At 39.4% G+C, this 19,296-nt stretch overlaps 1 protein-coding gene across 12 annotated transcripts in view; it reads left to right on the top strand.

Moving 5' to 3' along the window:
* JADE1 (jade family PHD finger 1) overlaps positions 1-5,580 on the top strand; it is a 63,050-nt gene extending 57,470 nt beyond the window's left edge. For all 12 annotated transcript variants that reach the window (XM_077140050.1, XM_077140055.1, XM_077140054.1 and 9 more), the window contains one exon: positions 3,649-5,580. In XM_077140050.1, the coding sequence (XP_076996165.1) occupies positions 3,649-4,553 (905 nt within the window). In that variant the 3' untranslated portion in view covers positions 4,554-5,580. The remainder of the gene's footprint in view (positions 1-3,648) is intronic.
* The last annotated feature ends 13,716 nt before the right edge of the window (positions 5,581-19,296 follow it).

Genomic DNA, 19,296 nt, shown 5'->3' with positions numbered 1-19,296 from the left:
GGCTGAATTTATGGGAGCATCTCTCCTCTGCCTTGGTCTGCCCTTTAAACCACAGCAACATTCTCATTACTTCTTGTACAGAGATTCCCAGTCAGTTTACTCTTTCATTTTTCCGTTTTTTTGGGCTTTCTGTCTCTGTATTAGATTATTATGGCATATAGAAATAACAATGGGGCGTTATAACCTGTTATTATGAAATCCTAATTCAAATTTATCTATGATTAAGCAGTTATATGTGGCTAGAAGTGAGCTGACCTGCCAAACAAGAAATAAAGCTCCTGGGGAGTTTTAAATGGTACTGAAGTGTTATATCATTTTAGTAGCATTAACTTATTAATAGTATCATCTTAGGTATTTTCGCCCCAGGATGAAATATTTTCCAGATGTTTCAAGTTTATATCATTTAGCTAGAGTGTGGAGTTTACCTGTAAACCTCTTCTCTTTTTTATTATTTTTATTTTTTAAATTTTTATCAGTTTTTAAATTTTTAAAAATATAATAAACACAAACATTCTTAACATAGGATCATTTCCATTCTACATATATAATCAGTAATTCACAATATCATCACATAGTTGCATATTCATCATTATGATCATTTCTCAGAACACTTGCATCAATCCAGAAAAAGAAACAAAAAGACAAAAAAAAAACCCCAAAAAATTCATACATACCATACCCCTTTCCCCTCTCCTTCACTGATCACTAGCATTTCAATCTACTAAATTTATTTTAACATTTGTTCCCCCTATTATTTATTTTTATTCAGTATGTTTTACTTGTCTGTTGATAAGGTAGATAAAGGAAGCATACAAAGTTTTCGCAATCACACAGTCACATTGCGAAAGCTGTATCATTATACAATCATCTTCAAGAAACATGGCTACTGGAACACAGCTCTGCATTTTCAGGCAGTTCCCTCCAGCCTCTCCATCATACCTTTACTAAAAAGGTGATATCTATTTAATGCATAAGAATAACCTCCAGGATAACCTCTTGACTCTGCAATCTCTCAGCCATTGACACTTTATTTTGTCTCATTTTGCTCCTCCCCCTTTTGGTCGAGAAAGTTTTCTCAACCCCTTGATGCTGAGTCTCAGCGCATTCTAGGATTTCTGTCCCACGTTGCCAGGAAGGTCCATACCCCTGGGAGTCATGTCCCATGTAGAGAGGAGGAGGGTGGTGAGATTGCCTGTTGTGTTGGCTGGAGAGAGAGGCCACATCTGAGCAACAAAAGAGGCTCTCTTGGGGGTGACTCTTAGGCCTAGATTTTAAGTAGACTTGACCTATCCTTTGTGGGGTTAAGTTTCATCTGAACAAACCCCAGGATTGGGGACTCAGCCTATTGCTTTATAAACCTCTTCTCTTAAATGATTATAAGGAAGTGTCATGTGTAAAAGCAGTTCTATTCAGATTCTTTACTGAAGTGAACTTCCTTCTCTTAATTATACCTCCTTGGATAAGACTCAGTAGGATCTATTTTATCCCATGCCTTTGTGTCCTTATGTCAGTCACTCACTTGGAAGGCCTCTGGCGCAGCTCTCCCAGCCTCCAGCCAACAGATACCGAGCTGCTGTTGTCTGCTATCATTAATGCAAGTAGTGCCTGTGGAGCTGTGCCATCGGAGGGCTTTCTGGGGCTCTTGCTAAGTTGTTATGTAATGAGTGATTACCTATAAAAAATAAGCTGTAAAAACCATTCTCATCTGATTTCACTTAAGACTCATTTTTCATGGATATTACAGGCAGCTTTTGCATTTCATGGCTGAGGTTTTTACTTGGGTGAGTGAATGAGATTCATAACAAGACCAGGAAGGGTTTTGTGTAACGGAGCTGTAATGTAGCTCTGCATTCAGAATCCTGTGCAGTTCCAGAAAAGGAAAACAAATCCTCCCTTTGCTTTCAGGTGGGAGCCATACTAGGTAGGATTGGTTGAAAGCTACATTAATCTTCCTGTGGGTTGCCACAGGAAATGAAGTCAACCTTTTAGGATGCCCTTTTTTCCTTTTCCTTTTCCCAGTTTTAGACTTTCATTTGTATTCTAATTCATGCCTAAATTTAGTCTCTGACTTGTATGATAGATGCTTCCAAGTCAAGCAGCGCAGATGCCATGACTTACATGTGCCATTCAGGGCCCATGACTTTAAACTCTGCTCTGTGATTCTGGGCAGGGTCATTTTGCTGAAGGAGAGATTCAGCTGAGTGACAGTAAGTCCTCAGTGGAGATGGCGCTTAAGGGAGGTCACGAATCAGAGGCTCTTCAGAGCTATAAATCCCAAGTCAAGTAGAAACTGCATTTCAGAAACGATTAGTCCCTCTTTTGTACCTTTCTGGTTTCCCATGTTAGGTGATTAAGATAAATATAGTAAGTTGTGGCATTAAGATTTACCCTAATGTTTGACCGTTGAGAAAATGGGCGTTTCCAAACCAGCAGATTGTAAAACAGAGGCCATCATCTATTGTCACACAGTCATACATTCAGAGGTGCCAGTGAGGTTTGGTTTGACTGCAGTATCCATGCCCGCTCGGCAGGAAGTGCTGTCTGGTGGGCTCCTGTCTCATGCTCTGGGGGTGTGACACAAACAGTGTTTACAGAAGGTGCTCGAGGCTCCTGTACAAACACAGTCCTCCTGGTAAGCTCCAGGGTGTTATGAATTCATCCAGCGCTTTTCGTAACTATGACTCCTTAGTGGGTTGTGAGATGAATTCAGTGGGTCACGACCAGCATTAAAGATGTGAAATAGAATAGCCAGTATCAGAGTGCCTGTCGGGTGATGAGAGTTAGTACTGTGAGCTTTCATAGGGTTATGTTGTGAAATTTCTTACTGATTTGCATTAAGAGAGTTCAAAGAGCACTCATAGTTATCCCTCAAGCCAGAGGAAAATTCAGTTGCATTGCACAAATAGGTTTTTGTATATATGGTACACTTCTTTTTTGGACTTAACTGTGTGTCAAAAACGATTTTAAGCACTTTGCTTTTACTAATTCATCCATCTGCCTGTATGTAATCCTCACAGTAACCCTGTGAGGTTGGAGAAACGTAAAAGCCTTGGATCCTGCCCTTTTGGGGCTCACAGTGTGGGTGGGAGGCAGGGACTGGACAGCACCTCCCAGAACCCCAGGTCCTGGCGCTGCAGCAAGGTGGAGAGTCCAGGGCGGGGGTGGTGGTGGCGGTGAGTGGCCGCCAGCCTGATTCTGTATGAGTTAGTTATCCTGGAAAATCAGATCGGTCATTTTGTTTGAAGGAAAATGGATTCCTTGCAAAGACGTCTCATAAAAAACTTATGGGAACTTCAGCTGTTTTAGAAACTGTAGCATAAACTAACATATTACACTGAGTATGCAGAGAACATGCAGATATTCAAGACAGGTCATAGCTTTTCTTTTTTTACATGGGCAGGCACCGGGAATCAAACCCGGGTCCTCTGGCATGGCAGGCGAGCGTTCTTGCCACTGAACCACCGTGGCCCGCCCAGGTCACAGTTTTTACTGTAAAAACCGAAGTTTTACATACTGAGCAGTGTGGGTGATGAAGTGCTCTGGGGTGGGAGATTTGCATAAATAAGGCCATACTGTGGGTGTAGAATTTTATTCATTTGGGTTTGCTTCTGCTGTAATTTCTCTTTACTTGTGGCTTTATGCTCACAGGTGTGCCTTCCTCCTGCTCCTCCTCCTCGCTGGAAAACACACTGTTGTTTAACAGTCCTTCGGTGGGCCCCGGTGCCCCCAAGATAGAGGACTTGAAGTGGCATTCTGCATTCTTCAGGAAACAAATGGGAACGTCCTTGGTTCATTCACTGAAAAAGCACCATAATCGAGATCCACTGCAGACCAGCGCTGGGAGTGGAGGCAAGACGCTGCTAGAGCAGCCAGACCTGTGCGGTAGAAGGGAGGGGATGCTGGTCCCAGAGAGCTTCTTGAGTTTTGAAAAGACCTTTGCAGAAGCACGTATCATATCAGCACAACAGAAAAATGGTGTGATGTCAGCCCACGGGAAAAGAAGAGACAATCGTTTTCATTGTGATCTCATTAAGGGAGACTTAAAGGACAGGTCTTTTAAACAGAGTCACAAGCCTCTCAGGTCCACGGACGTGTCCCAGAGGCATCTGGACAACGCAAGGGCTGCCACCTCCCCTGAAGTGGGGCAGTCAGCACCCGGCACGAGGAAGGAGCTGGTGCCCAAGTGCAACGGCTCCCTGATCAAAGTAAGCTGTAACCAGACCGCAGTCAAAGTGCCTACCACGCCTGCCAGCCCAGTGAAGAACTGGGGAGGATTCCGGATTCCAAAGAAGGGGGAGCGGCAGCAGCAGGGAGAGGCCCATGAGGGGGCCTGCCACCAGCACTCAGACTACCCATACTTGGGCTTAGGCCGTGTCCCAGGCAAGGAAAGGGCAAAAAGCAAATTAAAATCTGACAATGAGAATGACGGGTATGCCCCCGATGGAGAAATGAGTGACTCAGAGAGTGAGGCTTCAGAAAAAAAATGTATACATGCCAGCAGCACCATCAGCAGGAGGACAGACATTATCAGGAGAAGCATCTTGGCCTCTTGATGGAACGGAGACGGCAGAGGAAGCAGTGCCCGCTGGGGATCGGGTGTGCTGGGGGAGAGCTCTGGCACAGCGGACACGCGGAAACCTGTCCGCACTCCTGAGCTACAAACACACTGACTTACAATTCAGACCGATTGTTTTTTCAGAGTCATTTCTAAATCATTGTTGTGAGAAGTTTCTGTTATTTGCAACTTGCTGAGGAAACATGAGAGTAGATTGTAACCATAAGAGACTGCTAAGGCTAGAACCTGAATTCAACACTAAAACAGGAATGAATGAGATAAGTTTTAAGGGCAAGGCTTAAATAAGACTCGTGAGTTTTTATTGCCCTCTGCATTTTTCCCAAAGCACAAACTTGGTTACCTGAATATGTACGGAATCAGACATGGTTCTTGAGAAACCCTCATGTACCATTTAATAGCCCATAAAACTTATTTTCTAGGACTGTGGTAGATCTTGAAATCATATTTATACTTTGGCTCACAAGGCTGTTTTGTTGCATTGTAGTAGATAGGCAGCAGCTGTGAAGCTTCAGTAACTCTAAGGAATTCATGTGTAAATATAGCAGATGGGGAAGGGAATTTTTTAGAAAAAGGTCAATACTGGGAGAGCTGAAGGGACAGGGTAGAGCTGCTGCAGCTGGAGATTAGGGTAAACGTAGCACAAGGTCCTGCTGCCTGGCACCTTTGAGTGGGTTGTAGATATAGGACTGGTGGAGAGTGAAGCCATTTAGGAGAGCTTTGTCTGAGAAGTCCACTTTTACCAGTTCTCTTGACCTTTTTCTTCCCTCAGCACGGCCCCTGGGCCAGCGTGGGATCTCCCTCACCGCTGGCAGTACCTAGCCAGGCTTCCAGCAACACAATGGCTGTTCACGCCCAAGCTCTGAACTTCAGGCCCTGGTGACTCAGATTTCCCAGAGCCAACCACCAGTGTGTGTGCTGGGGAATCTGAGCTCCCAGCGGGAACAGATTCCTTAAGAAAAGAAAAAGAAAAAAAAAAAAGGAAAAAAGAAAAGAAAAAAGTGAAATAGGTTATATTTTAAAAATACTAGAAAGACAATAAGTTGCGATACTCTCTTACCATTGGCCAAGGTTACACAGGAAAGGGATTCAAGTGTCTCCTTGAATACGGTTTCTGGAGTCAAGAGTTTTAAGCTCTAAATTCGTAACTTGTACTTTCTAATTGCAAAAGGCAATAATTAGTCAGTTTTCAGCAATAATAAATTTAGCATTAAATTTGAGTACATTGTTTTGCTTTTGCACTCGATATAGTGCGTATGTATTAAGGTAGTGGGTAGAGTTAAGGTCATGTTAATTTTCTTTGGAATTCAATGTAGTTGTGAATCAAACGTAAGAGAAGGAAAGCTTAAACAGCAATGAGATTTAGAATTACGGGCACTTGGAACAAGCCCGAACTTCCCCTGTACTGCCCCTTCGTTTGTTAATATCAGTATTCAGATTCCTGATTCATTTACACATCTGTTTTCATGTGGCAGGGACATTCTGATACTTAATGAAAAACACTCTGCAGTTCTGTAGTTAACTTTCAAGTCTTCCAGATGCTTGTTAACAACAAAAAAGCTTATTGAATTCCATCTTGCTATGCAAGTTTTATCAGATGATCAAATAGTAGATCTGATGCATCCCCATTGTATGTATGACATTTTCAAAACCAAGTCTTAACTTTTCAAGTACAGTTTAGTAGCTGATTCAGGGGAGGGGAAAGAATGACCCAGGTTTTTAAAAAGATTGACTATTTTTAAGCTATAGGGCTCATTTTCAAAGATTGCTGCCCAGATAAGCTTGTTGCTACAGATATTAGAAGGTTCTTATGAATCCAAATTGTACATTCCCTCATAGAATATTTAAAAATCAGATTTTTTAGCAGATGAGCCAAAACCTTTTGCTAGATACAGGAGAAGGTGGACTCTATCTGTTATCTTTTAACTATAGCAACAGCTCTGGGTAAGAGTAGAATTTATAGAGAGATGATTTGTCAAGCCATAGAAAGAAAATCTAAATTAATTCTAGTGAACATATGACCTCTCACCATTTTAAGAGGTACCAGATTCATTTGCACTATTAGGAATGCTAGTTTTGTGCAAAAATAATGCCTTACCTTTTTTTCCCCACATTTAGGTTGAAAAGCTTTCAAATGTTCCAAGTTACGCTGAACCAAAAAAACAAAACAAAACAGAAACAAACAACCCCACAAGAACAAAACACAAAAAATAAAAAGCCCACATTTTTTATTCCTGCTTCAAAATGCAATTGGTATAGAGCGCGGTTTCCCCGACAGTATGTCAACAGCTTTGTAGGTTCGTTTTATGTCATGCTGGGAACTCTGTATGAGGCAGCCACAGGTAGCGACCCATCCCACCTACCCGCTCGCGTTCTATTAGTAGGGAACCATCTGCTTATTTTTTTTTTTTAAAGCTTTATCTTTCCTTGTGCATCCTGACCAAGAAATATCTTTGATTATGATCAATGTATTATGTCAAAATGTAGGCTAGTGAAACTTTTGTAAAGTTGCCTGGAATGTCATTTGTTAGGGTATAAACACAAAATCTAAATGAAGGGTTCTATGTGTTGTGTACAAATCTTAATTATTTTGAAATGGACAAACTTGTCATTACATTTGCAACCTTGTACAGAGGATTTTTCACTATGTGCCTAGCTTGGTGTCCATTCAGCTAAAATTGAAAAAAAAAAAGGTGCATGAAGAGTTACAAATCAGAAATTAAACAAAGTATATGTAGAGATGACTATTTTATATTACATGGCCCAATCCTGTATTTATTTCTATCCCCTTTTTGAAAGTATTTATAAAACTAGTTGAGGACAGCTGTATTTTTTTGTTGAACTATTTAGTAGAATTTGTGCCTTTTTGTCTGTATGTGAATAAATGCTGTACATTTTGCAATACATCTTTAAGTGCCTTTTGAAATTTGCTTTTCTAAATATTTAAATATATGACTTAGCAGTCTTGAATCGGTATGTTTACTGTCTCACAATTCAGATCAGGATTAAGAACTGTAGGGAACTGCATTAAGATGGTGGGAGAGCACAGACTCTCTGGGGGTCTTTCAGGCTCAAGGCTTAGGTGAGATTGAAAGTGATGAACTTTGGTTTTATTCTTCCGCCTGAAATCCTTTCCAGGATACAGTTTTGGATCTGAAATCTGGTTGTTGAAACCACAAGACTTGAGGGTCAGAAAAACCTGGGTTTAATTGCTGAACTACAGTTTACCAGTCATTTAAACTTAGCCAACTCACTTAACCTTTTTGAGCCTGTTTTCCCGTCTCCAAAAAGAGGATAACCTCTTCTGGGGTTTTTGTAATATTTAAAGAAAGTTCATAGAACAAATCATACAGGACACTTAGCAAATGGTAACCTGTTAGTACTATGGTTATTAGGAACATTATTGATTTTTAAAAGATAATGTTAACTGCTGGGGATTCTAAGGTAAAAAATGTTATTATTGAATGATGGGAAGGTTGCATTTATAAGGTATTTTAAGAAGTAAAATTTTAGAGAGCAGTTTCATTAAATGCTGTCATTTGATCCCAGAGCTTGACTAGCAGGGCATAGAACAGGTATTAACTGCATTTAACAAAGACTGGTCCAAAGATCCCAGCACATTAGGCATTGGCACACCTGGGCCGAGGGCCTACCTAGTTCTCATTTCTACTGTTGAGTTCTCCCTGCCTGAAACTTATACAACACTCCATGGAGAATTTAACACAGAATGAAATGCATCTCTCTTTGTATTGGGTGCAGCAGAACTGGGGTGGATTTCAGGTCCTCATGTAGATTATGATGAACAGGAGTCAAAAGAGTAGTGCTGCTTTCCTGGTCTAATTTATAACTTGTATGAATTTGGCCTTTTTTTTTTTTTTTCCAATTTAATATGAATTGTTCACACATTTGGCTAAAAGCTTGTTGATTTCTTCTTCTTCTTCCTCACTGACAATTAGCTCCCATGTTTCTTACTCTAAGAGCCCAGAGAGAAATAACTGATTCTTCCTACAATGTCTTAAGTATAAATAACCACAGTTGTTCCCTAGGGAAATTAAGCCCCCAGAAGCCAAAGGAAGGGCCTGTTGCTGGCAATTCTGCAATCTAGGATAGAAAACGCAGCATCAGGGACTCACGTGTGTTTTCAGCCAAGTCACTTAGAAAACGGTTTCTACCTTTGAAACATTAGCCATCTGCGACAAACTTTGCAACTAACTTCAAAGTCGAAATCTTCAACTTGATTTCCCTTTAATACTCAGAACTGCATTAGATAATGCTTTCTAGTCTGGGGTAGAGGAGAAGAGCTTCGATTGGTCATTGAAAAAGATAAAAGCATATCCAATGTTATCTCATCTACTTCCTTGACTTCAACTATTCTCTATGTTGTTGAGTTTGTATCTCTGCAATCCAGTCTTTCCTGTGCTCTAACAGACTGCTTACTGGGCATTTCCTCTTGGATGTACACCGGCACTTGAGATTTGGGAACTCAGCCTTTTATTACACCCTGTCTTAGAGAATGTCATCCAAGCTTTGAAACCTGGGTGTCCTTTGTGAGTCCTTTCTTCTTAAACACCCATAGCCAAATGGTGATCTCGGTCTATGTATTATATTTAATGTCTCCCCAGTGTTTTTCACTCCTCTAATCTTACGGCCATTTGCCTTGCCATAGAATTCAGGCCTCGTCATTCTTACCTGGACTACCGCAGCTATCTGGATTCCCTGACTGAAGTCTTGCTGACGTTAATCCCTCCCGCCCCCATGAGCTGCAACCCTGTCAATGCTCTCTCCTTAGTGACACTTCTGAAACAAAAACTGATTTTGTAATTCTAACTAACCTTCAGGGTAAGCTCCAGCCTTTTTAGGATGGGGCTGAAGGCCTCCCAGCTCTCAGCTCTGAACCTACAGTGAATTATGCAGTCTCAGTGCATCTCCTCTCCTCTGTGACTTTGGACCTTTCTCCCTTTACCTACAGCACCCTCCTTTTCTTTGCAGAGAACACTTTCAAGCCTTTCAAGACTACGGCTCAACTGTCAGCACCTCTGGGAACCTCCTCTCAGCATGTGCGGATAGCACCTCTCCCCTCTGTGCGCCACTGCACCCACGTGACGGGTATCACAGCGTTGTTTGCTGCGTGCTGTTGTATTTTGATTTTCCCTGAGAGTAAGGGTCATGTCTCACTTGTCTCCACCCCTCTGCCTGTAATGGTGCCTGGAGTAGTGAGAATCATGGGGAGCTGACATGCTGGAAGGATAGTAAGGTGGCTTGATGCTAAGGCTCCATTTTCTAAGAGTAAATCAGGTATTAACCATCTGATGAGACTTCTGTGATAATTTAGTATGACTGAATTAAAAATGTATTTGAAAACTGTAAGAGAACACTGAGTGCCAATGAAAGAATGACTGGGCCAATGGTTTGCTTGGCAGAATAACAGCTGACAAATGCAAAGGGCTTCTCAAGTGGCAGGCAATGGCCTTTGTCTTCTTTGACTACATAGACCTTTGCCACCATGTGTGGGGCACGTACTATTACTATCCCCAACCAGCAGAGGAGGAAACTACAGCACAGAGAAATTACAGTTTGCTTAAGGTGATGGATGGCAGAGCTGGGGGTCAGTCACAGCCAGCCTGGGCACCCTTGCCTCTATTGCCTCAGGATATAAAAATAGTTGACAGAGAGTAGTTTGTCTATTTTTGAGTATACCGAGGACTATACATGTACATTTTAGTTCAACGAATTCCTATAGAGTAAAGCTAATAATTTTGGCTCAAACATATATTAATGTTCTGGTTAAAAGACTGAACATAACCTGATGGATACTGAGCAACATGGTCTGCTTGTGGTCAGTCAGTCCCTGCCTTATTCTGGGGAAAACAGAATTAGTTCAATCATATATACATTTATGCAACAAACACACAAACACAAATACATAGACAAAATATTTGTATATATGGTGAAACATAAAATAACCCTGCTACCAAAAGTGAGCAGAGATAATAAATTAGTTCTCACTATATCCTGATATTTTGCTTGGAAAGTTAAAGAGAAATACTTAAAATCACAGTTTCTTGTAATTTCTTGAGAATTAAACTGAAGCTATGAGAAACTTCAAATCAGCATTTTAAAAAATATACAGAATATTTATAATAATCATTATTTTTACAAATAAGTCAAACAATGCCAGGTTGAATAGTGAAGATAAAAGAAAACAAAAAATAAGTAATGTATACTCTCATTCCTAATTGTTTCCAGCATAAAATAGTCTATTATTCAGCTTATAAATGGCTGAGGTTTTTTTTAAACTTTTTTTTTTTTACCTTTTGTTGTATATAATATAACATATGTAACAAAGCAAAGAAAGAAAAAAGCAATAGTTTTCAAAGCCCTCTTCAACGAGGAGTTACAGATCTCAGACTCTGTCATGCATGGGTTACCACACTATCATCTCAGATTTTTCCTTCTAGCTGCTCCAGAATATAGGAGGCTAGAAGGAATGAATATTTTTTTATCACCACAACTGACTTTTTTCCCTTCTTTTCTGTGAAAAACAACATATATACAAAACAGCAATAAATTTCAAAGCACAGCACAACAATTAGTTGTAGAATAGATTTCAGAGTTTGGTAGGGGTTACAATTCCACAATTTTAGGTTTTTACTTCTAGCTGCTCTAAGATACTGGAGACGGTAAGAAATATCAATTTAATGATTCAGCAATCATACTTGTTTGTTAAGCCCTACCTTCTCTGTAAAACTCCACCATCACCTTTAATCTTTCTATCCCACTCTTTAGGGGTACTTGGGCTATGGCCATTCTAACTTTTTCATGTTGGAAGGGGCTGTCAATAATATGGGGTAGGGGGAGGGAACTAGCTGATGTTCTGGAGAGGCTGGGCCCTCTAGGTTTCAGGACTTATCTGGTCCAGGGACCCATCTGGAGGTTGTACGTTTCTGGAAAGTTAGCCTAGTGCATGGAACCTTTGTAGAACTTATATATTGCCCTCGATGTTCTTTAGGATTGGCTGGAATGATTTTGGTTGGGGTTGATAGTTACGCAACTAAAGTTTGCGTAAGAGGAACCTCCAGAGTAGCCTCTCGACTCTATTTGAACTCTCTCAGCCACTGATACTTGATTAGTTACACTTCTTTTCTCCCTTTTGGTCAGGATGGCCTTATTGATTCCACGGTGCCAGGACCAGACTCATTCCTGGGAGTCAACTCCCATGCTGGCAGGGAGGCTTTCTCCCCTGGATGTCATGTCCCATGTATTGGGGAGGGCAGTGATTTCACTCGCAGAGTAGGGCTTAGAGAGAGCGAGGTCCCATTTGAGCAACAAAAGAGGTCCTCCAGAAATAACTCTCTGGCATACGTACAGGTAGGCTAAGCTTCTCTGCTACCTACATAAGCTTCACAAGAGTAAGCTTCAAGATCAAGGACTTGGCCTATTGATTTGGGTGTCCCTAATGTTTGACACAGTATCAGGGGATTCCTTGATGGTAAAGCTTAATAGTTCCATATTTTTTCTCCCATCCCTCAAGGGACTTTGCCAATACTTTTTTTTTTTTCTTGCATGGGCAGGCACCAGGTGAGAATTCTGCCACTGAGCCACCATTGCACCACCCGGTCAATACTTTTTGATTATCTGTTTAATATATTCTAGGATGTATCCAGGAATTACATTAAGCTATACAGGATTAAAGGCCCTCATTTTTATTCTGGGCGTCCTGTGTTTCAATTGTTCAAATGCACTATCCACAGAAGTTGAGTTAGATTATGTAATACAGATGATTTAGGTTCTGGACAAAATAAACCTTCTTCCTGTGGTCTCAAAGAGTAGGTGCAGTTCTAAAATACAGACAATGTCTTCCTTACCCCTGTGTTCTGAACTACCTTAATCCCAACCTGATTGGCTTTTTTCTTATTTCTAAATGACAGGTTATAGATATATAAAACAGAATGGCTGAGCTTAAAAATAATACATTTAGAATTATAGGTTAATATGGCTCTTTTGCCCACTAATGTGGGTGTTGGTTCTAATAATCAGGATGATGATTATTATTATATATTATGAACAATTTTTTTCAGGAAGCATGTCTTTTTATCCGTTGTTTCCCCTACCTCCTAGCAGCCTCAGAAGAAGCTTCCCTTCTTTTTTTTCTTGCCCATTTTGGCTCTGCTCCATCTTCAGTGTTTGAATTGCTTGAGCTTTTCTCTTTTTTATTCCAAATGCTTGTGAAGATATCTTTGCTTCAAGTAGTCCCAAGTTCTCAATGAAAGTAAACACCTTTTCAAGTTGGCTTTTAAAACATCATGCTTGTCAGTGCAGACAACCAAAGCTATAGGCTGAGCCCCCAATCTTGGCGTTTGTTCATATGAAACTTAACCCCACATAGTATATAGGTCGAGCCTACTTAAAATTCAGCCTAACAGTCACCCCTAGAGAACCTCTTTTGTTGCTCAGATGTGGCCTTTCTCTCCAGTCAACACAACAAGCAAACTTACCGCCTACCCCCTGTCTATGTGGGACATGACTCCCAGGGGTGTGGACCTTCCTGGCAATGTGGGACAGAAATCCTAGAATGAGTTGAGACTCAGCATCAAGGGATTGAGACAACCCTAGAATGAGCTGAGACTCAGCATCAAGGGATTGAGAAAACCTTCTCAACCCAAAGGGGGAAGAGTGAAATGAGACAAAATAAAGTGTCAATGGCTGAGGGATTCCAAACAGAGTCGAGAGGTTATCCTGGAGGTTATTCTTACACATTAAGTAGATATCACCTTGTTAGTCAAGATGTAATGGAGAGGCTGGAGGGAACTGCCTGAAAATGTAGAGCTGTGTTCCAGTAGCCATGTTTCTTGAAGATGATTGTATAATGATAGAGCTTTCACAATGTGACCGTGTGATTGTGAAAACCTTGTGTCTGATGCTCCTTTTATCTACCTTATCAGCAGATGAGTAAAACATATGGAATAAAAATAAATAATAGCGGGAACAAATGTTAAAATAAATTTAGATTGAAATGCTAGTGATTAATGAAAGGGTGGGGTAAGGGATATGGTATGTAGGAATTTTTTTGTTTTCTTTTTATTTCTTTTTCTGAGTAGATGCAAATGTTCCCAGAAATGATCTTGATGATGAATATGCAACTATGTAATGATATTGTGAATTACTGATTATATATGTAGAATGGAATGATCAAAAGTTAATGTTTGCACTTGTTTGGTGTTTTTGGTATTTAAAAAAAATCTAAAAATTAATTTAAAAAATTGAAAAAAAAACAACAAAACACCATGCTTGTTTTGATGCAGGAACTCATACAATATTACATCAAACACTTTATGATTGCTAAATGCAATTTAACACATTTTTTCATGATCTTTTTTGACATATTAAAATTGATGAAACTCATCACTCCATTAAACAAATCTGGAAACCTTCAGGGGAGGAATCCCATTAATAATTATAACTTCCTTTGCTTTTATGTATCAATAGATATTTTCTACTAAAGTTAGTTGACCTAATTTTAGATTATGGCTAATTTCTATTCTAGGTTTGGAAAAATTACTAAACACTGTTAGATATGAAAATGCTTTTTCTAGAAAATTTTCTGTGTAATGAAAATACTATGACAATCAAAAGGGCTTTTGGGATTAGAGTCAGAAAAGGTAAAAAAAGAAGTTAATAGCTCAGATTCCTTGGTATAAAGTTGATGAATGAAAAAGGGGAAGTTGATTTGTTCGAATTCTATTTTATGTCTGTAACACCCCTTAAGAACACTTATCCTTGAACTGAAAAGGGCAGACTGGACATGGGTAGGTCACCTGAGGTCAAGGGTATGTAAAGCATTTGTATGAGAACGTCTAGCTGTTTACAGTGTGTCCAAGCCTCCTGTCCCAGGTGAACTGCGCACCAGGACACTGAGAGGACCTTTAAAGGGGACTGCTGAATAACTGTCAGAAAATGGGAGAGGTGTCAGAAGGACAGATTCTGCAAGCTAAGAACATAATGGTGCACAGGAAAAGGAATTTTGGTGTTGCATAGACCCAGTTTGAAACCTAGCTGTGCCACTTTCCATCTATGTGACTCTAGGAAAGTTATTTAACTTCTATGATACTTTATATTCTTGTAAAAGGAATAATACTTACCTAGAAGGGCTGTGGATTATATCAGGTAAATATGAAATGCTAGTACAATGCCTGGCACATGATAGGTACGTAGTAAAAAGACATTATCAGTACAGATCAGCATGCTTATTGCAATCCAGGGAAAGATTCTCCAGTGAATCTGTATGATTGTTATTTGTAGAAACACAATAACTTGCCTTATTCTCTTTTATCTCTGGAGTATAGTTTAATAAATACAGGAGATGCTAGTCTCATATTTTAAATCTTTACAGATAAAAGTGCTAAAAGAGCTCCTTATAGATCATATTTTGCTCTGATGGCTTTTAAAATTCTTTGAATAAAAGATTATGCTGCTATTGAATGAAAATACCGAATGAAAATTTCCATGATGCCATATCAAAGGAATTTTATGTTTTAATAGAGGAACAAGCAGTGTTTATTAGAATGATACATGGGTTTACTAAGAAGAAATTCATCTGATTTAATTTTTTCTTCGACAGGATTACTAGATTAGTATATCTGGAAAATGTGACAGACATGGCATAATTGAGCCCCTGCTAGGCAGAAGGCATGGGCTTTCTTGGTGCTCTCAGGATAAGGTTACAATCAGCAGTATGGTCAGAAGAAAAGCAGGTTGACTATCCGTGCTTGGAGGGTGCTAATTAGTTGCTGAGTAAGGGAGCTGGTGGTTGGTATGCTTTAAGACACTGTCTGCTCTGGTCTCGTCTTTTCCGTGACTTACATGAAGATATGGGCAGCAAGTTTATCAAATATGTACATGCATTCATTGTATATCAAACATTGTCCTGGGTGCAAGAAATACAATAGCAAAACAAAATACAAGAAAACAGGCATGGTCCCTATGCTGAGAGTTAACAAAGTGGATGACAGAATCAGGAGGCTATAATAAACTGAAAAATTTAATAGAGATAAATGGTCAGTTCTGTTTCTGGAGGAAAACAGCAGCTATTCAAGTACAAGCTGGCTGGCTTGTTAAGATTTGGCTTAACAATAAAACCTTTGGAAAAGATTTATGGTTTTAGTTGACAATATGCTCAATATCTGTCCAAAGTGTGATTCAATTTCCAAAACAGCTAACGTGATTTAAAGAGGCATTAATGGAAATGTAGAAGTACTCTAGAACAGAAATTCTCATTTTTTTCTTATCCTGAACACTTGTAATAAATATTATATATGTACATTTCCATGCATGTTACCCATAGTAACTCTCAAAGCATGCTCTTTGAAGAGAATTATGTCAGACTCTTCTTGGAGTGGGGAAAGAGAAAGGTTTTGTAGTTTGAAGCTCCCCTCCCCCCTCCACTCAGGAAGGTATCACTTACTCTACTCCTATGCCTCTCAATCATGACCTAGAAGGAGGGAAGTAACAGTTTATACCTTGAATATAATTTTGATTCTGTATAAGACTGGTGCATCCCAAGTATACTTGCTGTAAATGAGGTGCTCAATAAATATTTTTTGAATGAATGAGTGAAGAAGTATATATGCAAATTGGAAGGCCTTCAGAGGCCAGTGTCCAGGTCAGTGCAAGAACTTAAAGTCAAGTGGTATTTACTAAGTGCAGGGAGAACATGATAATTATTTTTAAAAGACTAATTAGCTGCCAGGTGGAAGGTTTAGCCTAACTCTGTTGCACAAGGTGGAGCTAAGACAGGGAGACAGGTTTCAGTTCAATGTAAGGAAGACCTTTCTGATGGTCAAAGCTGATAAAAGGGGACTGGGCCATTTCAAGGTGGAGGAAGCTGCCCCTCAGTGAACTTCAACAGCTGTGCACAATATCCAAGTAATTTGCTACTAAAAATAAAAATTGAACTTTAAGAACGTGTACTGAAAAAGAAATAAACTAGGGTAGACTCAAAGTTCTTTCTAATGTCATTCTCATTTGCTTACATTCCAAGATACTTTTTGAGTGGAAGTGGTAAGAGTGGGGTTGGGGCCAGCACACTGGGAGTGACTAGGGAAGCAGGTGGTACATGAGAAGTTTTTGTGAAAATTTGTAAAAAAAAAAAGGTGGTGAACACTTGGGTTAGAGGATTACTTAGTACAGATTCTTTCTTGGTAGGTGGGTGCAAGGGTTGTATACTTTGAAGATGTTTTTCAGTCCTATGATTTTTGTTACCTAAGTATATACTTATTTATGTATTTGGTTCCTTTTTATGTAAATACTAAGGGCATTAATACTGTCACAAAAGACATACATATTTTTTAAGGGTTGGTAAGGGATAGATTTTAGATGGAGCCTCAGGGTGTTGTATACAAGTACGCTCATTCTGTGAGTGTGTATGGATTTTTGTGAGTACATACATTTAAGTAAAATAAAATATTTAATCATGATTTTTTGATAAAAGGCTTTGCAAAAAATGCCCATCATAGATTTGTTATTTTGGAAAAGTTGGTAAAAACACATTATGATGTGTTATTAAAGAAAGAATTTATAGTTAATAAATGTTTACAATTTTTCACTCTTCCGATGTGTCTAAAAGTTCACTTGGAAGACTGTACAGCTATGAAATGGCTATGAAAGACTGAATTATTGCTAATGTTCTCCCATATTTGTGATGGTTATACTTCTCACTCCAGATGAAAATTAGAAGATTCCTGGCTGCCCCAATTTACATTTTTGTATACAAAGAGAAAAGAGGTAATCATATCTCCTTTCTTCCTCAGGGAGATACAATAAGAAACATGAATAAATAAAATGAACTAGGTATGTTGTCATCAACTGTCAGATTTATATGATTTCTTTTCTCTTTCCTCCTCATTTTCCCTTTCTCCTATAAAAAAGTTCACAGAATAAACGATATACTGTCTGTGAAAATAAATGAAGTCAAGACTGACCAACATGAGAAATCTTAAAAACTCCATACAGTACTACATTAGAAATTTACTCACACAGTTTTTTGAAAGAAAAATAACCACACATGCTCAGTTCTGTTATTGAACATAGCTCAAGTCTGTTCAAATTCAACAGAGGTCAGGAAGACACGTTAGCTGTGTAGAAGCAGCACCGCGTCTCCACGGGGAGTGGCTGCATTCTCAAGAATGGGACCCAGCGGCAGGATGGGGCTATTCGTAGGAGAATCTGAAGAGCCGCCACTGTGGACAGAGTTTGGAGCAAATGCCCATATTCAGGGATTCCACCATGAAAAAATGAGTCGGGGAGGTCAGACTCTTTGTGAAATAATAATAGTAATAATATTTTCATTCCACTTATCAAGGGTGCTAGTTTCCGCAGTGCTTTCTTTTATGTCTCATTTTTTGGTCAGGCATAATTCTATTATCTTCTCTAAGGAAAAGATTTAAAAATAAATTCTATATTCCATACACAGAGTATGAAAATAACTTTTGCTACATGGAAATTAATCTGTGAATGATATGGGAAGGAATTGACTTTAGAGACTCAACTGAAAAAATTCTTTAAGGAATGGAAGTGCTTCCTATCTAGTTGCTACTTAACTGCCATATTTGTACTCTTTGGTCTTATCATTGCATCTGACACTACAAACCATTTGCTCCCCCCTATGTAATAAGGTCATATTTCTTCCCTCCTTTTAGTTTTTATCATGTGGATTCCTTTGGTTATAACTCTTTCATTCCTCCTATCCAACCTTCTTCAATGACTCTTCTTTCTGAGCTCATTTAACAAACCAAGACATTTCCTAATGTCCTGGCCTTTTTTTTAAAAACTCTGTTTCATTTTATGAACAGTTAATGAATATCCCCATGTGTCAGGAACTATACTGGGTATTAGGGATACAGTAATGAACGAGAGTAGACATATACTCTGCTTTCAGGGACCTTGCAGTTTTTGAAGAGGAGATGACATTAATGAAAAAATTACAAAGAATTGATTATAAGTTTGATAAGTCCCATGAAGGAAAACATAACATACTATTAAGAGTAATAAAACAAGGGGAACAAAACTACTCTGGAAGGCTCCTCTGAGGAAGTGATGTTTGGGTAGAAATCCAAAGAATGTGTAAATGGGACAGAATACGCACAGACCCTGAGGTGAGGGAAGGTGATGTATTGCTAGAACTAGAACAATGTCATCAGAGCCAGAGCTCAAGAAATGGAAGGGAAAAGAGGTGTGGGAAGAGGACGAAGAGGCAGCTAGACGGCAAGGTGAGGTAACATGGCTCCACGTCTCACTCCATGCCAAAGACCTCCATGGCTACAGGGGTCTGACAGCATCAGCACTACACTTCCAGCTGCTGGGTGAGTACCTACACAATGGATCTTTTCATGTCACCTCAAATTCAAACTCAATTAGCTTTAGGTGGACCACTGTAAGAGTCTCCTGATTAGTCTTTCAGATGCAAACCTAACCACGTAGTCACCAGAAATCAGGGTGCACCAAGTTCAAGCCAGGAGTTGAGAGTAACTACCTGGATGCATGAAGATTAACAGGACTGTGAGCGTCAATGTTCACATATTCTCAGAACCCAAGATTTCATTTCATTAGTACTGCTTTGGGTATTAGGGAAAAATATCCTCCCAAATTCTTAGATATCAAGTTCTATAAATACTGGAAACCATGTAAATTAAAATGAATCACTACAATTACATTAAAATACATGACAG

The sequence above is a fragment of the Tamandua tetradactyla genome, chromosome 22, assembly GCF_023851605.1.
Source record: "Tamandua tetradactyla isolate mTamTet1 chromosome 22, mTamTet1.pri, whole genome shotgun sequence".
Taxonomy (NCBI): domain Eukaryota; kingdom Metazoa; phylum Chordata; class Mammalia; order Pilosa; family Myrmecophagidae; genus Tamandua; species Tamandua tetradactyla.
This window is presented reverse-complemented; position numbering and strand designations above follow the sequence as displayed.